The following is a 20,824-nucleotide window of genomic DNA, read 5'->3' on the forward strand; positions in this document are numbered from 1 at the left end:
TTTAAATGGCGGAGAGGGTCAGGAAAGCAGGAAGAGAGGAGCGCGCCTTCACGTGACAGGGGCGGGACCGGCCAGCCGAGATCCGGTCACGTGGGGGACACGCTGCCCGCCAATCAGGAGGCGGGACAGCGGGGCGGGGGCGGGAGGAGCTGCGGCTTTGTGATTGGCGGGATGCACCGCGGGGGCCTCGGGGGTTTGGGGCGTCGGGGAGTGCGCGAGGTGGCCGGGGCTGTGTGCCTTGGTGGAGACAAAGCGGTGGCCGAGGTGGCTGTGGCGGAGGCAGCAGAGCGGCCCTGAACGCCAGATTTCGTGGCGCCGGGTCCTGTCATCCTCACATCCTGCGCGGCGCGGCGGCGGCGGCGGCGGCGGCGACAGCGACAGCGGCGGCGGCGGCGGCAGCACATGGTTCCAAGAGCGCGCTGCGGTTGTCGGGTTCCAATTCCGCGGGGAGGGACAAAGGCTGCTGCGAGCTCCGGGCAACGCCTGCTCGGGTGGTGCGCTCGCCACCGCCCTGAAAGCTGGGACTGAGCCTGCCCGGGAGGCGGCGGCCCCGGGGACCGAGGCCCGGGCAGGGCCCGAGCGCCCGCAGTCGCCGTCCGAGGCGCGAGGGGGAGGGGCGCTGGCGTCCTGTGGCCGTTCGCGCGGCGCGATTGTGAGGTTTAGTCCGGGCGAGCCTTGTGAGGTAATTGGGCACGCCAGCCAGAGGAGACTGTGGCCGGGCCGCAAGCTGGGTGTGCTCAGGCTTTGAAAGAGAGAGAGAGAGAGGACAAAAACCAACCCGAGACGGCCAGCCAGCACCCGGGAGCTCTTTCATTTGGGAGGTGGTGAAGCCGCAACGAGCACCATTGAACACTTTGTCGACGTGGCGTTCGCCGATTGAGGGCCTGCCTGAAGATTCCGACCATCCTGGTGGCGAAGACGTGAGCGAGCGTTGAGTGTTAGGACAGAAATTTCCAGATTGCTAAGTCTTCGTCGCTGGAAATTTAGGAGAGAAGAAAAAAAAAAAAAAAAACCCACCTGGAAGACCGCGAAGATGGAGCGGTAATAGGCTCCCCATTCAAGAACCAGCCACATTTGATTCAAATCATTGGAATCGAGCGATCGAAACTTAACCCCAGCAGCTCCTTCGGCTGCCAGTTTATGACGTAAAGTTCTTTCCAAAATATTACATCACAATCATTGAGAATATTCAAGTATGCTTCAAGAAGAGGTCAATTGCCATTTAAGACAGCTCTGAGCATTTTCAGTAGATACTAGGTAGCCTTAAGGCGCACCACCTCAACCTTCCCTGGAAGAAATCCCAGCAAAAATCTGTATTCTAATCAAGTGTTATTTCCCAGTTAGTGGGTGAAAGACTGGAGACCCCATTGCCATCATGGCCTTCACAAATTACAGCAGTCTGAATCGAGCTCAGCTAACCTTTGAATATCTGCACACAAATTCGTAAGTATCCTACAGGTGCCCCTGAGGTCGCCAGTTAACACTGCTTGGTAGGGGTGTGGAGGGCCTTTCCCCCAGGAAGACTGGCCCTTCTCCTCTGTGTGGAGTTAACTACTGGCGGGAGATGGATCACTGGATGACTAGCACGCTGTACTGAAGAACTGAGATCAGTGAAATATTTGTTGCTAATCCAGAAGAATTTGATTTTCGTTGATTGGATGAGAATTTTCTGAATGCAAACTAAGTAATTACTAGGAATCCAACAAAGACTGCTCTTTGGATCACCCAAAGTTGGACTGTCTTGGTATCCACTTTCTCATCTTTAGGAACAACAGCCTGAACAGTTGGGTTTGTAACAAATGTTTCTAAAGGAAAAAAAAAATAATGAAGACACTTAAATGACCACTTGTGAGAAGAGAAGTTTTTCAGCAGACCGTTTGTCTTCCAGGAAATTGGCTCCATCATCTAGTATAGATTGTATACGCTAAGCAGGAAATGGCACCTTTGTTTAAACCCTTGATTTAGATAGTCTTTCCCCCAAATAGCGAGATCACAGAACCAGTTGTTCATGGTTGTTGAGTTTACGAAAAGATCATTCCAGTTTGGTCTGGAATGTTTTAGGGTTAATCCTTCCTTAAACCCACTCTTGAAAGTCATCTAGTGGGGCCAGGATTACTATAGTGTCTTAATAGTCTGTTACTTTTGAGATTAAGGTAAGTTTTGTACCGACTTAGTACTTCGGAGAGGTGAGGAGCAGCTAAATGGATGGTCAGGTTACCTGGACAACCACCTTCAGGGTGGGGAGTTGAAGATGTTGGTTATCCAGAGTAAGAGTAAAGTGAATTTTTGCCTTTTATGGAAAAGACAATATGTTGTGATTAAGTGATGTCTAAGTTTTTGCTGGTTTTCCATTCATGGAAATAAAATTTTTAAGAATAGGAAAATTGCCAGATGGTGAGAGCCTGTTTTTTATTTTGTTTTGCTTAGAAAGCTTGTTGAACTAGAGTATTTTGGGGAAGGTATTGTGAAAGTCACCTAGGTGAATTCTCACACTTATATAGTGAATTTGAAAGCGAGTTAGGTTGCTCACCTGGTTGATAACATGGACTTGGGCAAAATGTTCACTGTTTTTTACATTTGAAGGCCATGTAGATGTTCATGGATGATTGTTTTGGATCTGTGGTTCTCAGTTGTGTATTTTGGAATGACAAGGCAAATTTGGAATTAGAGACTTTATGATAATCTTGGAAGACCATGAGCTGGACTTTAGAATTGGAGTTCTTGTTCCAACTTTGTCAAAGACTCTATGTGATAATAAACTATTAGTGACAACAGTTAATTGCTTCAGACCACTGACTGTTCTAAACATTTTGTAATTTTAGGACAGCCTCATGGGGGTAAGGTTTATTCCTATTTGGTATTGGAGAAAACTGAGGCCCAAAGAGATTAAATTACCTGCTAAGGATTAGAGTTGCTAAATGGCAGACTTAGGGTGCTAGGATTTAAGGCAAAAAAAACGTATCTGGCCACAATGATTAGTCTTTCTGACCGTTAGTCTATGTTGGCTGTAGTTTGTTTTACCTTCAAGGGCCTGTTTACTTGTACCCAAAGTGAAGGGTTTACTTCCTACTTGAAAAGTTTTCATTTTAGTTTATCTCTGCAAATCTTCCTTTTTTTTTTTTTTCTTTTGCTGTTTTATAACAGTAACAGTAAATGGCCAGTGTTCAAGGCAGAGAAGCAAACTTGCACTTGTTTAAGGTGGAGTTGGGAAATTTTCTGAGTTTGACTTAACTGTTGAAATGGAACCACCTGCTTTTATGACTATTAAGGGTTGGAGTATCATTCTGGAAGTTCTGGAATTTCCTGTATGAATTGTAACTTTGACCTTTGAATTTCAACTTTTGAGTGTGTCTAATGATATCTGAAGAAAATATGAATCCTAGACCACCAAGATAAATTTTTTCATGACCTGTTTCAAGAGATTTCTTTATGATGGTGACCTGACTGGAAGTTCATTTTCAGAGGAAACTGAAATGTTTGAATTCTCGAATCCCATGACTTAATCACAAGTAAAGATGGAAGATGAACCTTGGTGTTAAGTTGTTCAATAAGTCACCTTCAGGGAATGGAAGACTTGTCCTACTGTGTCGTCTTCTTTGTTAAGGTTTTTAAAACCATTCTAGGATGTCTCACATCTGTGTTGCTGCCTTATTTTGAACTATGAAGGAAATGGCCCCTTGCTTACCTCCCATTTAATGTAGAGCATCAAGAGATCCCAGCTTACACGGGTGGAAGTCAGTCTGGTGCAGTGAAAGGACTTGGTGTTGGGAGCCAACCAGGCCTGAGTTGTCTGCTTCCTGGCTCTGTGCTTTGGAAGGCTAACTTTTTGAGCCTCAGGTTTTTTTTTTTTTTCATCTCAGGTGGAGCTAATCTGACAGTGTTTATGAGGATTATGTCAAATAATCTTTGTAATTATCTCTGACATGATACACTGTCTAAGAGATGATGATGATTCTCTATGTATAAACCAAAAATTGGTGTGGTGATAATTTGCTGTTCAGTGCTAGTCATTAGGCAGATACGTTCTTAGTAAATGCTGGAGCTTACGTTATAGATAGTAAACATCTGTCATAAACCTCTTTTTTGTATTAGGCCTGTGACTATTAATGGTTATTCTATTGATTACGTTAGTGTTAAGGTTTACAGTTGGCCTGGCAAATTCTTGGTGATAACCTGAAAGTTTTTTAACACTGGTTGTTGCTGTTATGAAATGATGAAAGAGTTTTTTTTTTTTTTAAACTATTTATTTATTTATTTGAAGCTCAGAGTTACACAGAGAGTGAGAGAGATGTCTTCCATCTGCTGGTTCATTCCCTAAATGCTTTCAGTGGGCAGGACTGGGACAGGCTGAGCCAGGAGCTTCATCTGGGTCTCCCACATGGGTGCCTAAGCACTTGAACCACCTTTCACTAATTTCCCAGGTCATTAGCAGGGAGCTGGATTGGGAGTGAAGCAGCTGGAACATAAACTGGTTCCCGTATGGGATGCCAGTGTTGCAGGCAGCGGCTTTACCCTGTGTGCCACAAACCTGGCCCCAGAGTTAGCAAATTTAAATAAAAGGGTTTTTTGTAGTAGGATTTGTAACTGCAGTTCCTAATGTCCAGGTGATACTGTTTTGCTATAAGATTCATATCTTGCAGTACTGCTGGGTGGTCTGATAGAGTAAAATGCCTAAGATAACTACTTTTTATTTGCATTTCTTTTGACACTTAACAACATTGTGTTAACCATCTAATATTTCTGAGTTTTTTTTAAGATATATTTTATTTATTTGAAAGAGTTAGGTAGACACAGAGCGAGCTAGAGAGAGAGGGAGAGAGAGAGAAAGGGGTTTTCTTCTATCTGCTGGTTCACTCCCCAAACGGCCACAATGGCCGGAGCTGAGCCAATCCGAAGCCAGGACCTTGTGCAGGGGTCTACACACTTGGCCATCTTCCACTGCTTTCCCAGGCCATAGCAGAGAGCTGGATGGGAAGTGGAGCAGCCAGAGTCTGAAACGGTGCCCATGTGGGATGCCAGCACTGCAGGCTGGGGCTTTAAACTGCTGTGCCACAGCACCAGTCCCTCTGAGTTGTTTATCTGAGGTGGATGTAAGGCTTCCATTTGTTCTAACTCAGAAGCCTGTAGAGATGTTGATTCATTGAATTTACACTGAATATAAAATGGTCGCTCCAGAATTTCTCAGCTTTATTTTCTAGCAACTAAGGCAATTCACTTGTCAGTATACCTAGGACTGCAGCAGAAACTGTTGCTGTGTGATAGGCTTGTGAGTGATCGATTGGTTTAAATTCAGGCTGACTGACAATAGGGAGACCATTTTCTGTACATACAGTTAAGATGCACGTGAATTTGTCTCTGGAAATGCTGAGCTGCAGAACTGTTTCTGCTGCTTATTCACAAGTGATATAAAAGACCATGGTCAATTGAAAGCAGAAGCAGTTTAAGAATCTCTTTTTCCAGATGGTTGATCTTTCTAGGGTCAAGCAAAGGATCTTTAAATCTGTAAAGAATTTATTAAGATATTTTATTTATTCTGTCTCAAATGCTGGCTAGCAATGAGTGCATTTTTAGAGTAATTGTTGAAAAACAAACATAGAAGATAGCAGTTTGTGTGCTTTTGATTCTTACGATTTTAAGAAATATTTAGAACTTTGACTTTAGCATCTGTAAGATCCATCATTAATCATCTGGAGGTCTGGAGTTGTCTCTGACTTAATGACCAGTTGTCACAAACAGCCCTTTTTTATGATGTGTACTGCCATGACAAATCTGTTGAATTTGTTGCTGAAAATGCTGAGCTGCATTTAGCTGCGTTTTACAGGTAATTTTAGTTTATCTGAAATTTACGTGTGGAACAGCATTGATATTGTGTAGAACAACAAAGACTATTTGGATTTTTTTAAGGTTCTAAAAATATAAGGCCCATTTCTAAACGTAATATAGAAAGCAATGAAAACTTACCCAGAAGTACCTTGTGATTTTTTTTTTTTTTAAGATTTTATTTATTGAGAGGTAGAGTTAGAGAAAGAGGTCTTCCATCTGCTGGTTCACTCCCCAAATGGCTGCAATAACTGGAGTGGAGCCAATCCGAAGCCAGGAGCCAGGAGCTTCTTCCAGGTCTCCCGAGGGCCCAAGGACTTGGGTTATCCTTTCCTGCTTTCCAAGTCCATAGCAGAGAGCTGGATTGGAGGTGGAGCAGCCAAGACTCGAACCGGCGCCCATGTGGGATTCCAGTGCTGTAGGCAGAGGCTTAGCCCACTGTGCCACAGTGCTGACCCCTGTAATCCTTTTTGAGCCCTGCTTATTGGACTCTCTTTATTTTCTTTTTAAAAGTTTTATTTATTTATTTGAAAGGCAGAGATAGAGAGAGAGAAGGAGAGAGATCTTCCATCTGCTGGTTTACTCCCCAGATGGCTGCAATGGCCAGGGGCCCCCAGCTGAAGCCAGGAGCCTTTTCTGGTCTCTTACGTGCTTGGCAGGGGCCCAAGCACTTGGGACATCTTTGGCTGCTCTCCCAGGTGCATCAGTAGAAAGCTGGATTGGAAGGAGAGTAGCTGGGGACACAAACTTGTGCCCATATGGGATGCCGCTGCCGCAGCAAGCTAGCTGGAAGTTTAACTTACACCACAGATCCGACCCCAACTTACTAGACTCGAAATGTCTCACTTTCATGTGAAGCAGTCAGAAATACATATGACTGAGAAGTAGTAGCCATTTCTATTTTTGTTTTCCTTATAGCACGGTGTGTCAGAATTATTCTATTGTTCATGTTCACCATTTTCATTACCGAAGGCCAGAAACTTCATTCTTTAACTTATTTACTCCAGAGTCAGCGAATTCCAATAAAGTTAGTCTCATTCGTAATATGGTTTTGCTCTTTTTTTATCCAGGAGTTAGACTTCTAAGATTCTTTGACTTAACATTAAAACCCAGATTCTTATTGAAAATGAGAAATATTACAATAAAATTTGGCAATAGTATTTCTAAGAACCCTCAAAGTTAAAATATGTAGAAAAATAATCACTACAAGTATAAGTCACAAAATGCCTGGAAGCTTTAGAATAAATGTTAATTTACTTTTAACTTACTTTACCTTCTGTAAGTTACCTTAATTTTCTAGTTTATTTATCCCTATTTCTTTAGTGAGTTGTAGAATATTTTGGTGTGCTTAATTCATAATTTGAAGAACTTGGCAAAGTGATGGTTGTAGATATTTAAATATTTTTAATTAAAGACATAACTGTTTTATGCAGGTTCTCTTAGAAATTTGGTAAATAATGTAACAAAATTAAGGTAATTAAGAATTGGATTTTAGAAAGATTTTAAACTATTTTGTAGGTGGATTGGTGATCAAATTTCTATTTTTTTTGTTAGAACAATATTGTTCCTGCCTTTGGATTAGCAACAAATACATTCACTGATCTCATGGGGGAAATGTTCTTTCTCACATTACAAGAACTGGTAGTTTTATTTAATTCAAAATTTGCATTTGTTAAAGTTTGGGATACTTGAAGAGGAAAAACTGGTGTTCCTGGACACCAGGTATTTTTATTTTATAAACAGCTGTCTTATAGCTTATTTAAAACACTGTGTTAAGTGATCAGAGAGCGTAGAGACAGGTTATTTACTTATGAGTTTTTAGAAGCTTTCACTTTTTGACTATTAGCTAAAACTTTGCATGTAAAATGTCAGCAGGAATAATGTGGGTATTAAAAATTGATGATAGTATATTGTGTTGATTTTGTATTTTCTCCAATCAGTAGTCAAGCTGGTTTTCTAAATGTTAGTGGACATGCATTACTTTTAAACATAATAAGGACTATTACAGGAAACAGCACAAATTAAAGAAAATATGTTAAATATGCTCCATGGATAAGTTGTTAGGATTTCACTTTATCAATACCTGTAAATGATCTGTGAGGGAAAAAAGGAAAATCATATGCTTCTGTGCAGATTTTTTTTTTTTTTTAAGATTTATGTATGTATGTATTTGAATGGTAGAGTTAGGGAAAGAGAGAAAGGGATATTCCATTTGCTGGTTCACTCCCCAAATGGCTACAGTGGCCAGGGCTGAGCCAGGCTGAAGTCAGGCCAGGAACGTCTGGGGAAGGGGCCCAAGTGCTCAGGCCATCTGCTGCTGCTTTCCCAGGAAGTTTAGGAGGGAACTGGATGGGAAGTGGGGCAGCTGGGACATGAACTGGTGTTCTTTTGAAAGAAAAGACAACCCATTTCCTGACTTCTTTCAGATTTGGCTAAAAATAGAACTTTCTCCAAATTAAAGAGAGGATTCCCAGACCCTGTTAAACAGTTCTTTCTAGGAGGACAAGCGCTTGTTGTGATCTCCTAGAACTTTTGTTAAAGTTAACCCCTCTATGTGGAGGAGCCAGGGTTTTTTCTCCTCTAGGAGGCTGCTCAAAGTTCGGGTTGGCTAAATGCACAGTTAACATATTATTTAGAACTCAAGATACTGATGCATAAGTTGAAGTTACATTCTTCCTTTGAAATGTGTGGAAACTGACAGCTGGTTAGGCAATGGAAAATAAAACAGGCATTTTTCTAGGCAGAATTTAAATAGTGAAAAATACAACTTGGAGCAGTGTGTGCATAGGAATTTTAATGTTTTAGGGTGGATTTCTCGACTCAGTGAAGTAATAAACTTTTCTGAGTAGTAACAGGACTTGACTGTCGATTCACACTTGGGGAAAATTAACTCTGGAAACCCTTGAGTTGTGGAGAAGTTTAAATTTCAGTAGTAAATCAGTGATTTTAGATTTTTTTCCTAAAACATTCTTAAAGTATATATTTAAAAACACATATAAGTTAACAATGAAATGGATACATGGTTATACATATTTGTGGGATTCAGTATGGCATTTCAATTCATGTATGTTATGTGTATTGATCAGGGTATTTGGCATATTTATAATCAGACATTTCTTTGTTTTGGGATCTAAAAACTTTTTTTAAGTATTTTATAACCTTGATTCTTTTACTAGGAGTAATAGTTTTAATTAAAAATTCTTTCAGCAACTCTTAATATTTGTTTCAGAACTACTCATGAATTCTTGTTTGGTGCTCTTGCTGAACTTGTTGACAATGCAAGGTATGTAGTTTTGTTTTTTGTTTTTGTTTTTTTTTGTAAAGAGATTTTTTTTTTTTAAGATTTATTTATTTGAGAGGGAGAGGGAGTGAGCGAGAGAATGCTTTCATCTGCTGGTTCACTCCCTAAATGCCAGCAGCTCAGAACTCCCTGCTAGTCTCTCACATGGGTGGCAGCACGTGCCCTCATCTGCTGCCTCCAAAGGTGCACATTAGCAGAGGTTGGATCGGAGTCAGAGGCAGCCAGGAGGGCAGCACTGCAGGAGAGGATGCAAGGCATGACTCCGCTGTGCCCCTGTGCTGGCCTGAGGTACTTAGTCACCCAACGTACTTGGAGTCAAAACCTTTAGGTCATGTGACCTTTGCTCTGAAGACTTGAAGGACTTGTGCAGCAGCTGTAACTCTGAAGAGGCCTGTTACAGAAAAAACATTTTTTTTTGATTATTTTATTTTACTTTTATTTAATGAATATAAATTTCCAAAGTACAGCTTATGAATTACATTGGCTTCCCCCCTTCCATAACTTCCCTCCCACCCGCAACCCTCCCCTTTCCCGCTCCCTCTTCCCTTCCATTCACATCAAGATTCATTTTCAATTCTCTTTATATACAGAAGATCAGTTCAGTATATATTAAGTAAAGATTTCAACAGTTTGCCCCCACATAGCAACACAAAGTGAAAAAATACTGTTGGAATACTAGTTATAGCATTAAATAACAGTGTACAGCACATTAAAGACAGAGATCCTACATGATATTTTTAAAAAATTAATTAATTTTCTATGCCATTTCCAATTTAACACCAGGTTTTTTTTTTTTTCATTTCCAATTATCTTTATATACAGAAGATCGATTCTGCATATACTTAGTAAAGATCTCATCAGTTTGCACCCACACAGAAACAAGAAAAAACATTTTTATTAGCACATTAGTTCATTATTTGATTTATTTAGAGTCAGTTTTTATTCTTTGTTCTAGTCCCAAAATAGCAAGTTTACCTTCAGGACTACTTCCCTTGTATATTAGAGCAAAATAATTGTGAAAGGCAGAGGATTAAGATAGAAACTGAGGAACAAGTTAATGGGACAAACTATGATTTTAATTTGTGTTGTCAGGATAGTACATCATCTAGTGTCTTTAAAACTATGCCAGAGATCAGTATCTTTCCAAAATGTATGTTTTATTGTTGGAGACTCCAGTTGATCAAAGTATCTTCCATTGTTAGTAACTGCTTGGAAAGAATCACTCTTCACTTTTTTTTTGGTAAAGAGATTCATTCATTTATTTGAGAGGTAGAGTTACAGACAGGGAAAGACAGAGAAGTCTTCCATCCACTGGTTCACTCTCCAAATGGCCACAAATGGCCAGAGCTGAGCCAACCTGAAGCCACCATCTAGGAACTTTCTCTGGGTCTCCCATGCTGGTGCAGGAGCCCAAGCACTTGGGCCATCCTCCACTGCTTTCCCAGGCCACAGCAGAGAGCTGGATCAGAAGAGGAGCAACCAGGACTCAAATCGGTACCCATATGGGATGCCAGCACCTTAGTCAGAGGCTTAGGCCACTATGCTGCAGTGCCGGCCTGGGATTTTTTGCATTTAAACCAGTGAAACTGCCTCATTTTCCTTGACTGCAGTTGGCAGAATTGGACTACACTATGTCTAACCCTTCTGATGACTGCACCTGAACATTACAGTCTGGCTGGATTTAATGAGATGCCTTCACTTCTTTTAATGGTTTGAGAGGATAAGGATATGGATCCAGGAATCAGTCTGCCGACTGCGGTGCCTGTGAGACTTGATTCTTCACAAGTTTTGTTTTTTTCCTTAAAATCTTGGTAAGATGGAGGAAACAATGTACAAGTTATTACAACAGCTCTTTTATGATTGTAGTCAAATAAAGGAAAGAAATAAATATTTGAATCATTTCTTAGTGTGTAAGGGGAAATGCTCTTACTGATCACTGATGTTTTCACCATGAAATCAGTGTTAAAATATGTATCATATAATCATCTTAAATACTTTGGAAGTAGTTCACAGATATATAAGGAAAATTGTCTAAAACTAAACCTTACAGAATTTTGTATCGTTTCCTGAAAACAAGCTGAAAATACTAGGTATTCCCTTAACTACTTAGGCATTTTGGTGGTTGATATGTCATTCTCATTTAGATCTTGATTTTTTTTTTTCTTTGAATTTTACAGAGATGCTGATGCCACCAGAATAGATATTTATGCAGGTAAGGCAGACTTCAGATTTCTTTCCTAATATCCAGTTCCTCTTAATGCATTTATTATTGTTCCTAAGATGAATGGTTTTTGTGGGTTTGCTTATTTGATAGTTGTTTGTTAGTAAGATCCTATTTTTGTTGGAGTGACTGTAATAGTGGAAGAATTTGTAGTTAATTTTATTGGTCTTTTGCTACTTTTTTTTTTTATTACTTTTTAAAAAATTTTCTTTCTGCCTGGTGCATTTGAACCAACACCTTTCCTGGTCATTTGAATACTAAAAATTTGGAAGCAGAATAAAGGAAGAGTTTTTAGATTTAGTTTTTTCTAATGTGATATGTTCTTCAGTCATGCCTTATCTGAAGCCTTCTGAAAGGTTTGAGGTCATATTTTGAATAATATTGACTAGCTTCAGAGATGTCTGTATGTGACAATACTTGAGGGCTCCTCAGAAAGTCCTTGGAAGATGTGTTCTGAAAAAACTTCATGGTTTTCACAATTTTTTTGCACCAAAATAAACTTGTCTCTCTCTTTTTTAGATTTTTTTTTTAAAGGTAGAGTTACAGAGAAAGGGGACTAGCAGGGGGAGAGAGAGAGAGAGATCCTCCATCCACTAGTTCACTCCCCAGTCGGCTACAACAGCCAGGGCAGGGCCAGCCGAAAGCCAGGAGCCTGGAACTCTATTCGGGTCTCCCATAGGGGCCCAGGTTCTTGGGCCATCATCGACTGCCTTCCCAGATGCATTAGCAGGGAGTTGGATTGGAAGTGGAGGAACCAGGACTTGAACTGTTGCCCATATTGGGTGCCAGCATTGTGGTCATTTAACCATTTGTACCACAATGCCGGTCCCATAAACTCATCTTTTGAAATCTTTCTTAAAGATTTATCTGTTTGAAAGGCAGAGTTATTGGGGGGGAGGGAGGAGCAGAGAGAGAGAGAGAGGTCTTCTATCCACTGGTTCACTTCCCAAATGACTGCAATGGCTGGAGCTGGGCCAGGCCAAAGCCAGGAGCCAGGAGCTTCTTCTGGGTCTCCCATGTGGGTTCAGAGGCCCAAGGACTTGAGCCATCTTCTGCTGCTTTCCCAGATGCATGAGCAGGGAGTTGGATTGGAAGTGGAGGAACCAGGACTTGAACTGTTGCCCATATTGGGTGCCAGCATTGTGGTCATTTAACCATTTGTACCACAATGCCGGTCCCATAAACTCATCTTTTGAAATCTTTCTTAAAGATTTATCTGTTTGAAAGGCAGAGTTATTGGGGGGGAGGGAGGAGCAGAGAGGGAGAGAGAGGTCTTCTATCCACTGGCTCACTTCCCAAATGACTGCAATGGCTGGAGCTGGGCCAGGCCAAAGCCAGGAGCCAGGAGCTTCTTCTGGGTCTCCCATGTGGGTTCAGAGGCCCAAGGACTTGAGCCATCTTCTGCTGCTTTCCCAGATGCATGAGCAGGGAGCTGGATCAGAAGTAGAACAGCCATGACTCGAACTAGCGCTCATATGGGATGCTAGCACTGCAGATGGCAGCTTTACCTGCTGTGCCACACCACTGGCCCTTCTTGAAATTTTTTATTCATTTGTTTATTTAAGAGGCAAAAAGATAGAGCCCCCACCCACTGGTTCACTTCCCAGATGCCTGCAGTGGCCAGCTGGGGCTAGACCAGGTTGAAACTGGGAGCCAGGAACTCAGCCTGGGCCTCCTGTGTGCATGGCAGGGACCCAGCTCCTTGCACCATCACCTGCTGCCTCCCAGGATGTGCATTAGCAGGGAGCTGGAATCCGGAGCACGGCTGGAACCTGAACCTGGGCACCTCAGTATGGGAGATGCGGCTGCTGTTTAACTGCTGTGCCAAATGCCTGCCCTGTAAACTTACATTTTAGTTTGTTTTTCACAAATTTTCTAAAGTCCCATATAATTATAAAATAATCCCTCTTCATGAAGTTGTTTGCTAAATGAGAACAAATATCCAACTAAGCCATAATTCTCAGAACCTTTAATGTCATAATTATGACATACCCCAAAGTTCTTGCGCTTGATGGACATTGGAGCAGAGAACATTTTTCAGAACAGCTGAAAATCTGCTATTCTTTAATTCTGAAAGCCATTTGTTCAAAAGAAAATGGCAAGGCTTTTGAATATAGGCTGTTTTTATATTTAAAAGAGTAACAGGAAAAAGGCACATCAGAAGGTTGTTAGAAGATGGTTCCTAAATTTTCTAACCAGGTGGAAGTGCCTTTCCAAGCCACATTTTGTATTTTGTGTTTGGGCTTTCATGAGGCGAGCTACCTCTCAAAGCAGTAGTGGATATTTTAATCATGACACTGATGACAAAGCAGAGAATGAGCTTTACTGCAAAGGGGACAAACTGGGATAGACAAATCTATTTGGAAGAAGTGTTAACAGGGGCTGGCGCTGTAGTGCAGTGGGTTAATGCCCTGGCCTGAAGTGCCGGCATCCCATATGGGTGCCAGTTCGGGACCTGGCTGCTCTACTTTTGATCCAGCTCTCTGCTGTGGCCTGGGAAAGCAGTAGAAGATGGCCCAAGTCCTTGGGCCCCTGCACCCGCATGGGAGACTCAGAAGAAGCTCCTGGCTTCAAATCGGCGCAGCTCCAGCCATTGTGGCCAATTGGGGAGTGAGTGAATCATCAGATGGAAGACCTTTCCTCTCTCTGTGTACCTGACTTTCAAATAAACAAATCTTTAAAAAAAAAAAAGTGTTTAACAAAGATCATCTTGGTCACTCCTACCATCTTTAATACAGTATTGATCATTAGAGACCAGTAACTAGATCTTGAGGAAACAGTCAATCCTAACCCTAACCCTAACCCTAACAGTAACCGTAACCCTAACCCTATGTTATGAGGTGGTGTGATAGAAGCACTAAGCATTTTGAGAAGGGCTTGATTTGATGGGGAGTCTTGACTGAAGCTCCCTTGGCTTCTCACATTTCTACCCTGGTGCTTTATTAACATATTGAACAGGAGGAATAAAAGCAGTGGGAGCAGTAATCTTTTAACATTTCTTTATTTTAAAGGCTGGGGGTGGGGACATGGAGATGGAGACAGAGACAGAGAGAAAGATTTCTCATCTGCTGGTTCACTCTCCAAATGTTCACAACAGCTGGGCCTGGGTCAGGCCAAAGCCAGGAGCTTGGAACTCAATCCATGTCTCCTATATGGGTGGCAGGGACCCAAGCATTTGAGCTGTCACCTGCTGCCTCCCAGGGTGTGCATTCGCAGGAAGCTGGGACTGAGAACAGAGCTAGGAATTCAACCCAGGCACTCTGATACGGGACACAGGCACTCCAAGTGGCATCTTAACTGCGGAAACAAATGCTGGCACCATTAGTAGTCATCTAACGCTATAAAGGTTTGGTAGTATCTGAAGGAAAGTATTACCTCTTATTCAGAAACTAGATTGATAGTAAACTTGGAAATTCCCCATTTTTTAAAGATTATTTTATTTATTTGAAAGAGTTACAGAGAAAGGTAGAGGCAGAGAGAGAGAGGTCTTCATCTGCTGGTTCACTCCCCAGATGGCCCCTCCCCAAAGGTTTTAAACAGAAGTAGTTTGAAGTCACTACAAAGTTACATTTTAAGAACTATTTAAACCTACGAGGGCAGGAGAGGAGCCAGCCTCTCCAGGTGGTGAGGTGGGCATTTGCCTAAAGCATTCTTGTTGGTTGGAAGCAGACCTTAGTGTTCTCATCAGGAGACGGTAGGTTTTGTTGTTTTCCTTAGCTCTCTGGGACAGGTATGGCCACTCTGGTCAGAAAGATCCCTTTTGTGATGCTAGGGTGATGGTTAGTAAATAGGAAATGAGCTGTAGCTGCGGAGTATGAGGAAGAACAGGCTGCCACGTTGTAGCAACCTTTGATACTTGATTTAACAGCTATGTTTTATATCTCTTCTACTTGTATCTCCAACTCAGTGGTAGTTGAATGGGGGGATGTCAGGCTTGGAGAAGCCAGACATGGCCAGGTTGGAGGAGGCGCAGGTGTGGCTGACTTCAAAACTGGTTCTGGCAGTCTTCCAGAGCTGCTAGCAAGGAACTGAAACACAGCTGCAAAGAAGGCAGTTTGGCTTTCCCTGTCTTGCTTCCAGGATGTATGATAGGAGGAGAAGCACGCCACCCTCCAGCCGTGTGGACTCTTCTCTATCCAGATCTCCTCTCCATCCCATTTCTTTCCTTTGGAGTGATACTGTCACATGTTAGGATGGAGCTCTGCGGTTGACTGCCCAAGGAGATATATTTGATGGTCAGGGAAGACTGTTTTAGTTCTCCAGGCTTACTGTAGTTCAGCACTTGTCGAAGAGTAGTTAACAGCACCACCCAGGAGAAGAGCAAATTCTCAGGCCCCACCTCTACCCATGCAGTTAGACTGTCCAGTGTGGAGCCCAGAATCTATATTTTCTTTTGACAGGCAGAGTTAGAGAGAGAGAGAGACACAGAAAGGTCTTCCTTTTCCGTTGGTTCACCTCCCAAATGGATGCTACGGCCGGCACGCTGCGCCGATCTGAAGCCAGGTGCTTCCTCCTGGTCTCCCATGCGGGTGCAGGGCCCAAGCACTTGGGCCATCCTCCACTGCCTTCCCGGGCCACAGCAGAGAGCTGGCCTGGAAGAGGAGCAACCGGGACTAGAACCCGGTGTGCTGGCACCACAGGCGAGGATTAGCCAAGTGAGCTGTGGCGCCGGCTCCCCAGAATCTATTTTCAGTTTATTTGGTAATTAAAAAATTCTTTTACTTACTAGTTTTTCATTTGATTTGAAAGACAAAGACACACACACATACCCACATACACACACACACATTTCCCATCCACTGATTTACTTTCCCAGATACCTACAACAGCCAAAGCTGGGCCAGGCTGAAGCCAGGAGCTTGGAACACAATCCAGGTCTCCCACATGGGGTGGCAGGAACCCAAATACTTGAGCCATCACTGCTGCCTCCCTGGGTGTGCATTAGCAGGAAGCTGGATCAGAAGTGGAGGAGCCAGAACGCAAACCAGGTGCTCTGTTACGGAATGTGGTGTTGCCAAGGAGTGAGTTAGCCAATTGTGTCAACCACTTAACCCTCCTCAGGTGATTCTTGAGGGCACTACATCTTCTCTAGTTAGTAGTTTTTCAGCTCACTCCTTTTACATCTACCTCATCTGCTTCAGAGAGTAGCTGAAAAAGTCCATTCTGACTGTAAGCTCTGTGAAGACAGTGATCATCACTGCACCCTTCTCACTGCTCTTGGCTGTCACAGAGCCAGGCTCACAGGAAGTGCTCAGTAAGTAGTCATCAGACAGTGATCTGCGGAGGCATTACAGTCAGGTGAAGGTGGCACTCTGCCTGTTTACTAAGTCATGCTGAATTAATGCCTGAAAGCAATACTGCCTATCACTGTGCACCTGGGTACTGCTGGCTGTTTGCAGGCTGTTAGCCACTATGTAATCAGGAGAGGTGTCTCTTACTCCTGTACGTTACATGAAAAAGCTTTGGAATGAATTCCTTAAGGCAAGAGGGATCCCAGGTCCATTGTTATGTGAAAATTGAATGTTAAAACTGCTGGGGGTGTGTGTGTGTGTGTGTGTGTGTGTGTGGAAAACAACTGCTTAGGAATCCTATTCTGATCCAAGTTACTGAAGTGGTGTTCAAAGGATGTCATTAATCCTTGGAACTTTACTCATGCTCTTGGCTTGAACCAATTTCTAGATCCTAAAGAAGGGTCTTCATGCACATTTTATGGCCACAGCGTATAGCAAATGGCTCTTGGCTGGATACAGAAAGTTGCTTTTGCCCTCCTTCGTAACTGACCTGGTTTCAATCTCCATAAGATACTTCACTTAAGTTGGGAAGCCTTTATGCACATTTCTTGTAGATGTTTGTGCTTGCCACATCTCACTTAGATTCCCCAGGCTCTGATAAGGTACTGCCACAGGAAGGATGTTTTTTGTTTTTTGTTTTGTTTTGTTTTGTTTTTTTTAAATCTACCCATAGTGCTATCTACCAATAGTAGAGATCCAGGAAGATCTTCATCCTTGAACTTTTAAGAGGCACTTGTAATGAATATTCGGCTTCCTGAATACTGAGTGATACTTAAAAGATCTCTGTGGTTTATGGCCCTTCTGAAATAGGTTTTAAATTACATTAACTGTTCTATTTAACAGAAAGCAGTCACGACTCACTTGAATCTTTGGCCTGAAGGAAGGACAAAGAGCATTTGAAACTGATTTGTCAGCTTAGATAGTTGTACAGAGTTAGTGAACTGCAGCATGGAGGACATTATAAAACATCTGTTAGGGGTCAGGCTCCAAAGCAGGCTTGGACTTGTCCTATATAACTTCCACAGGCTGACTTCTTTTAGTAGAAGTACTGCGTTTTCCCTCGTGATAAGCAGAGGGCTATGAATAGCATCTACACGGGGGAGCTTAGTGTGGGTGGCTTGCATAGATCCCCTGCCTCTACTGCTGCCTCATCTCCTTCTCTATCCCATGTCTGCCCTTCTGTGACGCCAAGACTGGTTTCTCCTCTTTTTTTTTTTTATTTTATTTTTTTATTTTTGACAGGCAGAGTGGACAGTGAGAGAGAGAGATAGAAAGGTCTTCCTTTTTGCCATTGGTTCACCCTCCAATGGCCGCCGCGGTAGGTGCGCTGCAGCCGGCGCACCGCGCTGATCTGGAGGCAGGAGCCAGGTGCTTCTCCTGGTCTCCCATGGGGTGCAGGACCCAAGGACTTGGGCCATCCTCCACTGCACTCCCTGGCCACAGCAGAGAGCTGGCCTGGAAGAAGGGCAACCAGGACAGGATCGGTGCCCCAACCGGGACTAGAACCCGGTGTGCCGGCGCTGCAAGGCGGAGGATTAGCCTGTTGAGCTGCGGCGCCGGCCGGTTTCTCCTCTTCTTACCCAGTCTTCATCATTGTGTCAAAAAGACTGAGGACTGGCATTTAGCGCACTGGTTAAGGTGCTGCTTGGGATGTCCGCATCCCATGTTTGCGTGCCTGGGTCCTGGGTTTGAGTCCTGACTCTGCTTCCGATTCCAGCTTCCTGTTAATGTACACCCTGGAAGGCAGCAAGTCATGGCTCAAGTGGTTGAGTCTCTCCCACACATGTGGGAGAGCCAGGTTGAGTTCTGGGCTCCTGGCTTCGGCCTGGCCCAGCCCTGGCTGTTGCAGGTGTTTAGTCTCTCCCCCAGCGCCTTGGCCCCTGCTCTTTGAAACAAAACATAAAGTCACTTTGGAAACTTGTACAGCTCCTTTGCCCGTTTGGGAATCCGTTCTCTATGACTTGTTTGGACCCAGAGCACTTTGGGTTACCATTTACTGCTGCAAGTGACAGCTGCCGAGAGAGGAAGTTCTCTAGTTCCTGGCACAGCAACCAGAGTCTTACACTCCCTTCCTGTTGGCCGGAAAACCCTGCCACGGCCACTGTAGATCTTCTCGACAAAGGACTGTTCCTTCTTCCAGTTAGGCAGGTCAGCTGGGAACCAGGCGCCTTTCACATCGCCTCGTGCCATTGTACTCGGGGAGAGCCCCTTTGATGACCTATGGCTTCGCAGGGGATGCGATAGTGAATACCGATGGCCCAGAAACTGCACTTAGCCAGGGTTGGGCATGTGCAGACACAGTCGGTCCTCAGATAGCAGCTGTCACCACTGTGCCTCTGCCATGTCTGGTTTGATCACTGTCTCTGAAGGCTGCCAGAGACTTAATTCACCAAGGAGAGACCCTGTTGAGTTTGAGCAGTGTTGATAAGGCGCAACGTAGTACTTCAGTGGCTTGAGAGCCGCGGCACAGGGCAGAAGTGACAGGAGCGCGGGCAGAAGGGAGAAGGCCGGCTGAGGTACACTGGGCACACGCGCATACGTGTTCAGTGGTGTTACAGATGCTGGCCCAGGCAGCTCCTGCCGTCCTAATGGACTCTCTCAAGCGTTATGGTGACCTAGAAAGCATTGGAGAACCTTTGATGGGAATTCAGTCCCTCGAGGGCCCGGAAGCTTAACTCCTACTAGCTGGGGCTGGTGGAAGAAGCAGCTAGGGTTGACCTGACTTTTGAACTCAGCTTCACACTGCTCCAGCTTCCGATCATACCCACGTTGCCGCCTTCTGGAGGGTGACAGCCCAGTAATGGCAGCTACTTCTTTTACAGAAAGGCGAGAGGATCTTCGAGGAGGATTTATGCTTTGCTTTTTGGATGATGGAGCAGGAATGGATCCAAGTAAGTGATTAGATTGTAGAGATGTCTTTGTTGAGGGGCATGTGTTATGGGTTGGGGGGAGGGAACCTCCTTTATTTTGCAAACTGCTTATGTAAACTTGTGTGGCTGATGGCCGACTGTGACGACTGGAAGATCCAGCTGGGGAGTGCGAAGTCTGTTGCGACATCCTGGGCTTAGTTCCACTCATGGAAGCACAGTTGCCTGGTCTTGTCCTGACGTGGGGGATAGAGCTGAAAGGCAGCCCGAAGTCAGTCCGATTGCGTACATGGACACCCTGTTTACCAGCTTGCACTGCATCCTGGGGCCGGCACTGCAGAGACCTTGTCCAGCCTTCTCACCGTAATCCGGCAACAGGCCACAGTGATGGCCAAGAAGGGTTGCCTCCATTTGCCTCATGGCTTTGAATTTCCTCAGAGCAAGGATTTTAGCAACACAGAACCCCACTTGGATGGAACAAGGCTTAGGCCTCTTTGAGTAGCCTGGGAAAGAAATGCGGACTTTTCATTCTGTTTTGTGTCTGTCACTTCAGGTGATGCTGCCAGTGTGATCCAGTTTGGGAAGTCGGCCAAACGCACGCCGGAGTCCACCCAGATCGGGCAGTATGGGAATGGGCTAAAATCGTAGGTATACTAGAAGCCTGTTACAGGGCTCAAAACAGAGTCTCGTGCCGCTGTCCTGCTCTCCCTGGCTGTAACTCGGGAACAGCAGTGGTCTGAGGGTAGCTTAGCAGCTGTTGTCCAGCTGCGTTGGCTGCACACATTGAAAAACAGGAACATCCAGAACAAGGGGGGACGGGAGAGGCCGAGGTTGCCGTTGGCTGTGGCTCCAGGACTGTGCCTCTCCTCCCGTCAGAATTCTTACTTTGACCCTGTGGTTGAGGGCAGGAGTGGTTCTCTCCTGGGATGGGGATGTGTCTGAGATAGTGGGCTGGGGGAGTCAGCTCACAGGACAGCAGTGTTAGCTGAGCACCTGTAGCCAGGACTGGGGATCCAGAGTGGTAGGAGAGGCTCAGGCTAGCTCTCCCTAGGGCACTGTCTCCATGCACATGTCCTGCAAAGTAGGGACCCACCTAATGTCTCCAAGTCCCTTAGGGCTTCTTTCTCAGCCCTTGGTTCCCACTTGTTTAGTGTTTGGAATGTGTTATTCTGGTTTTGAGTGAAGCCCCAAGAGAAAGGTTTCTATTTCTGAAGTGCTCACTTCCAGCTGTACATACCTTTGGGTGGAATAAGATTTAGTGGAATTGGAGTTTGTGCAAATGGAATTATGAGTCATGTTTCTAGTCTCGCCTTGAAGACGTGTT

The 20,824-nt window shown here is 44.1% G+C and overlaps 1 protein-coding gene across 2 annotated transcripts in view; it reads left to right on the forward strand.

Annotated features, from left to right (window-relative positions):
- Nucleotides 1-632: 632 nt before the first annotated feature.
- Nucleotides 633-20,824, forward strand: part of MORC2 (MORC family CW-type zinc finger 2) — a 43,861-nt gene continuing 23,669 nt past the window's right edge. For both annotated transcript variants that reach the window (XM_062182628.1, XM_062182627.1), the window contains exons 1-5: nt 633-1,443; nt 9,050-9,103; nt 11,299-11,333; nt 19,456-19,524; nt 20,054-20,144. In XM_062182628.1, the coding sequence (XP_062038612.1) occupies nt 1,376-1,443; nt 9,050-9,103; nt 11,299-11,333; nt 19,456-19,524; nt 20,054-20,144 (317 nt within the window). In that variant the 5' untranslated portion in view covers nt 633-1,375. The remainder of the gene's footprint in view (nt 1,444-9,049; nt 9,104-11,298; nt 11,334-19,455; nt 19,525-20,053; nt 20,145-20,824) is intronic.

Source organism: Lepus europaeus, chromosome 23, assembly GCF_033115175.1.
Source record: "Lepus europaeus isolate LE1 chromosome 23, mLepTim1.pri, whole genome shotgun sequence".
In the NCBI taxonomy this organism is placed as follows: domain Eukaryota; kingdom Metazoa; phylum Chordata; class Mammalia; order Lagomorpha; family Leporidae; genus Lepus; species Lepus europaeus.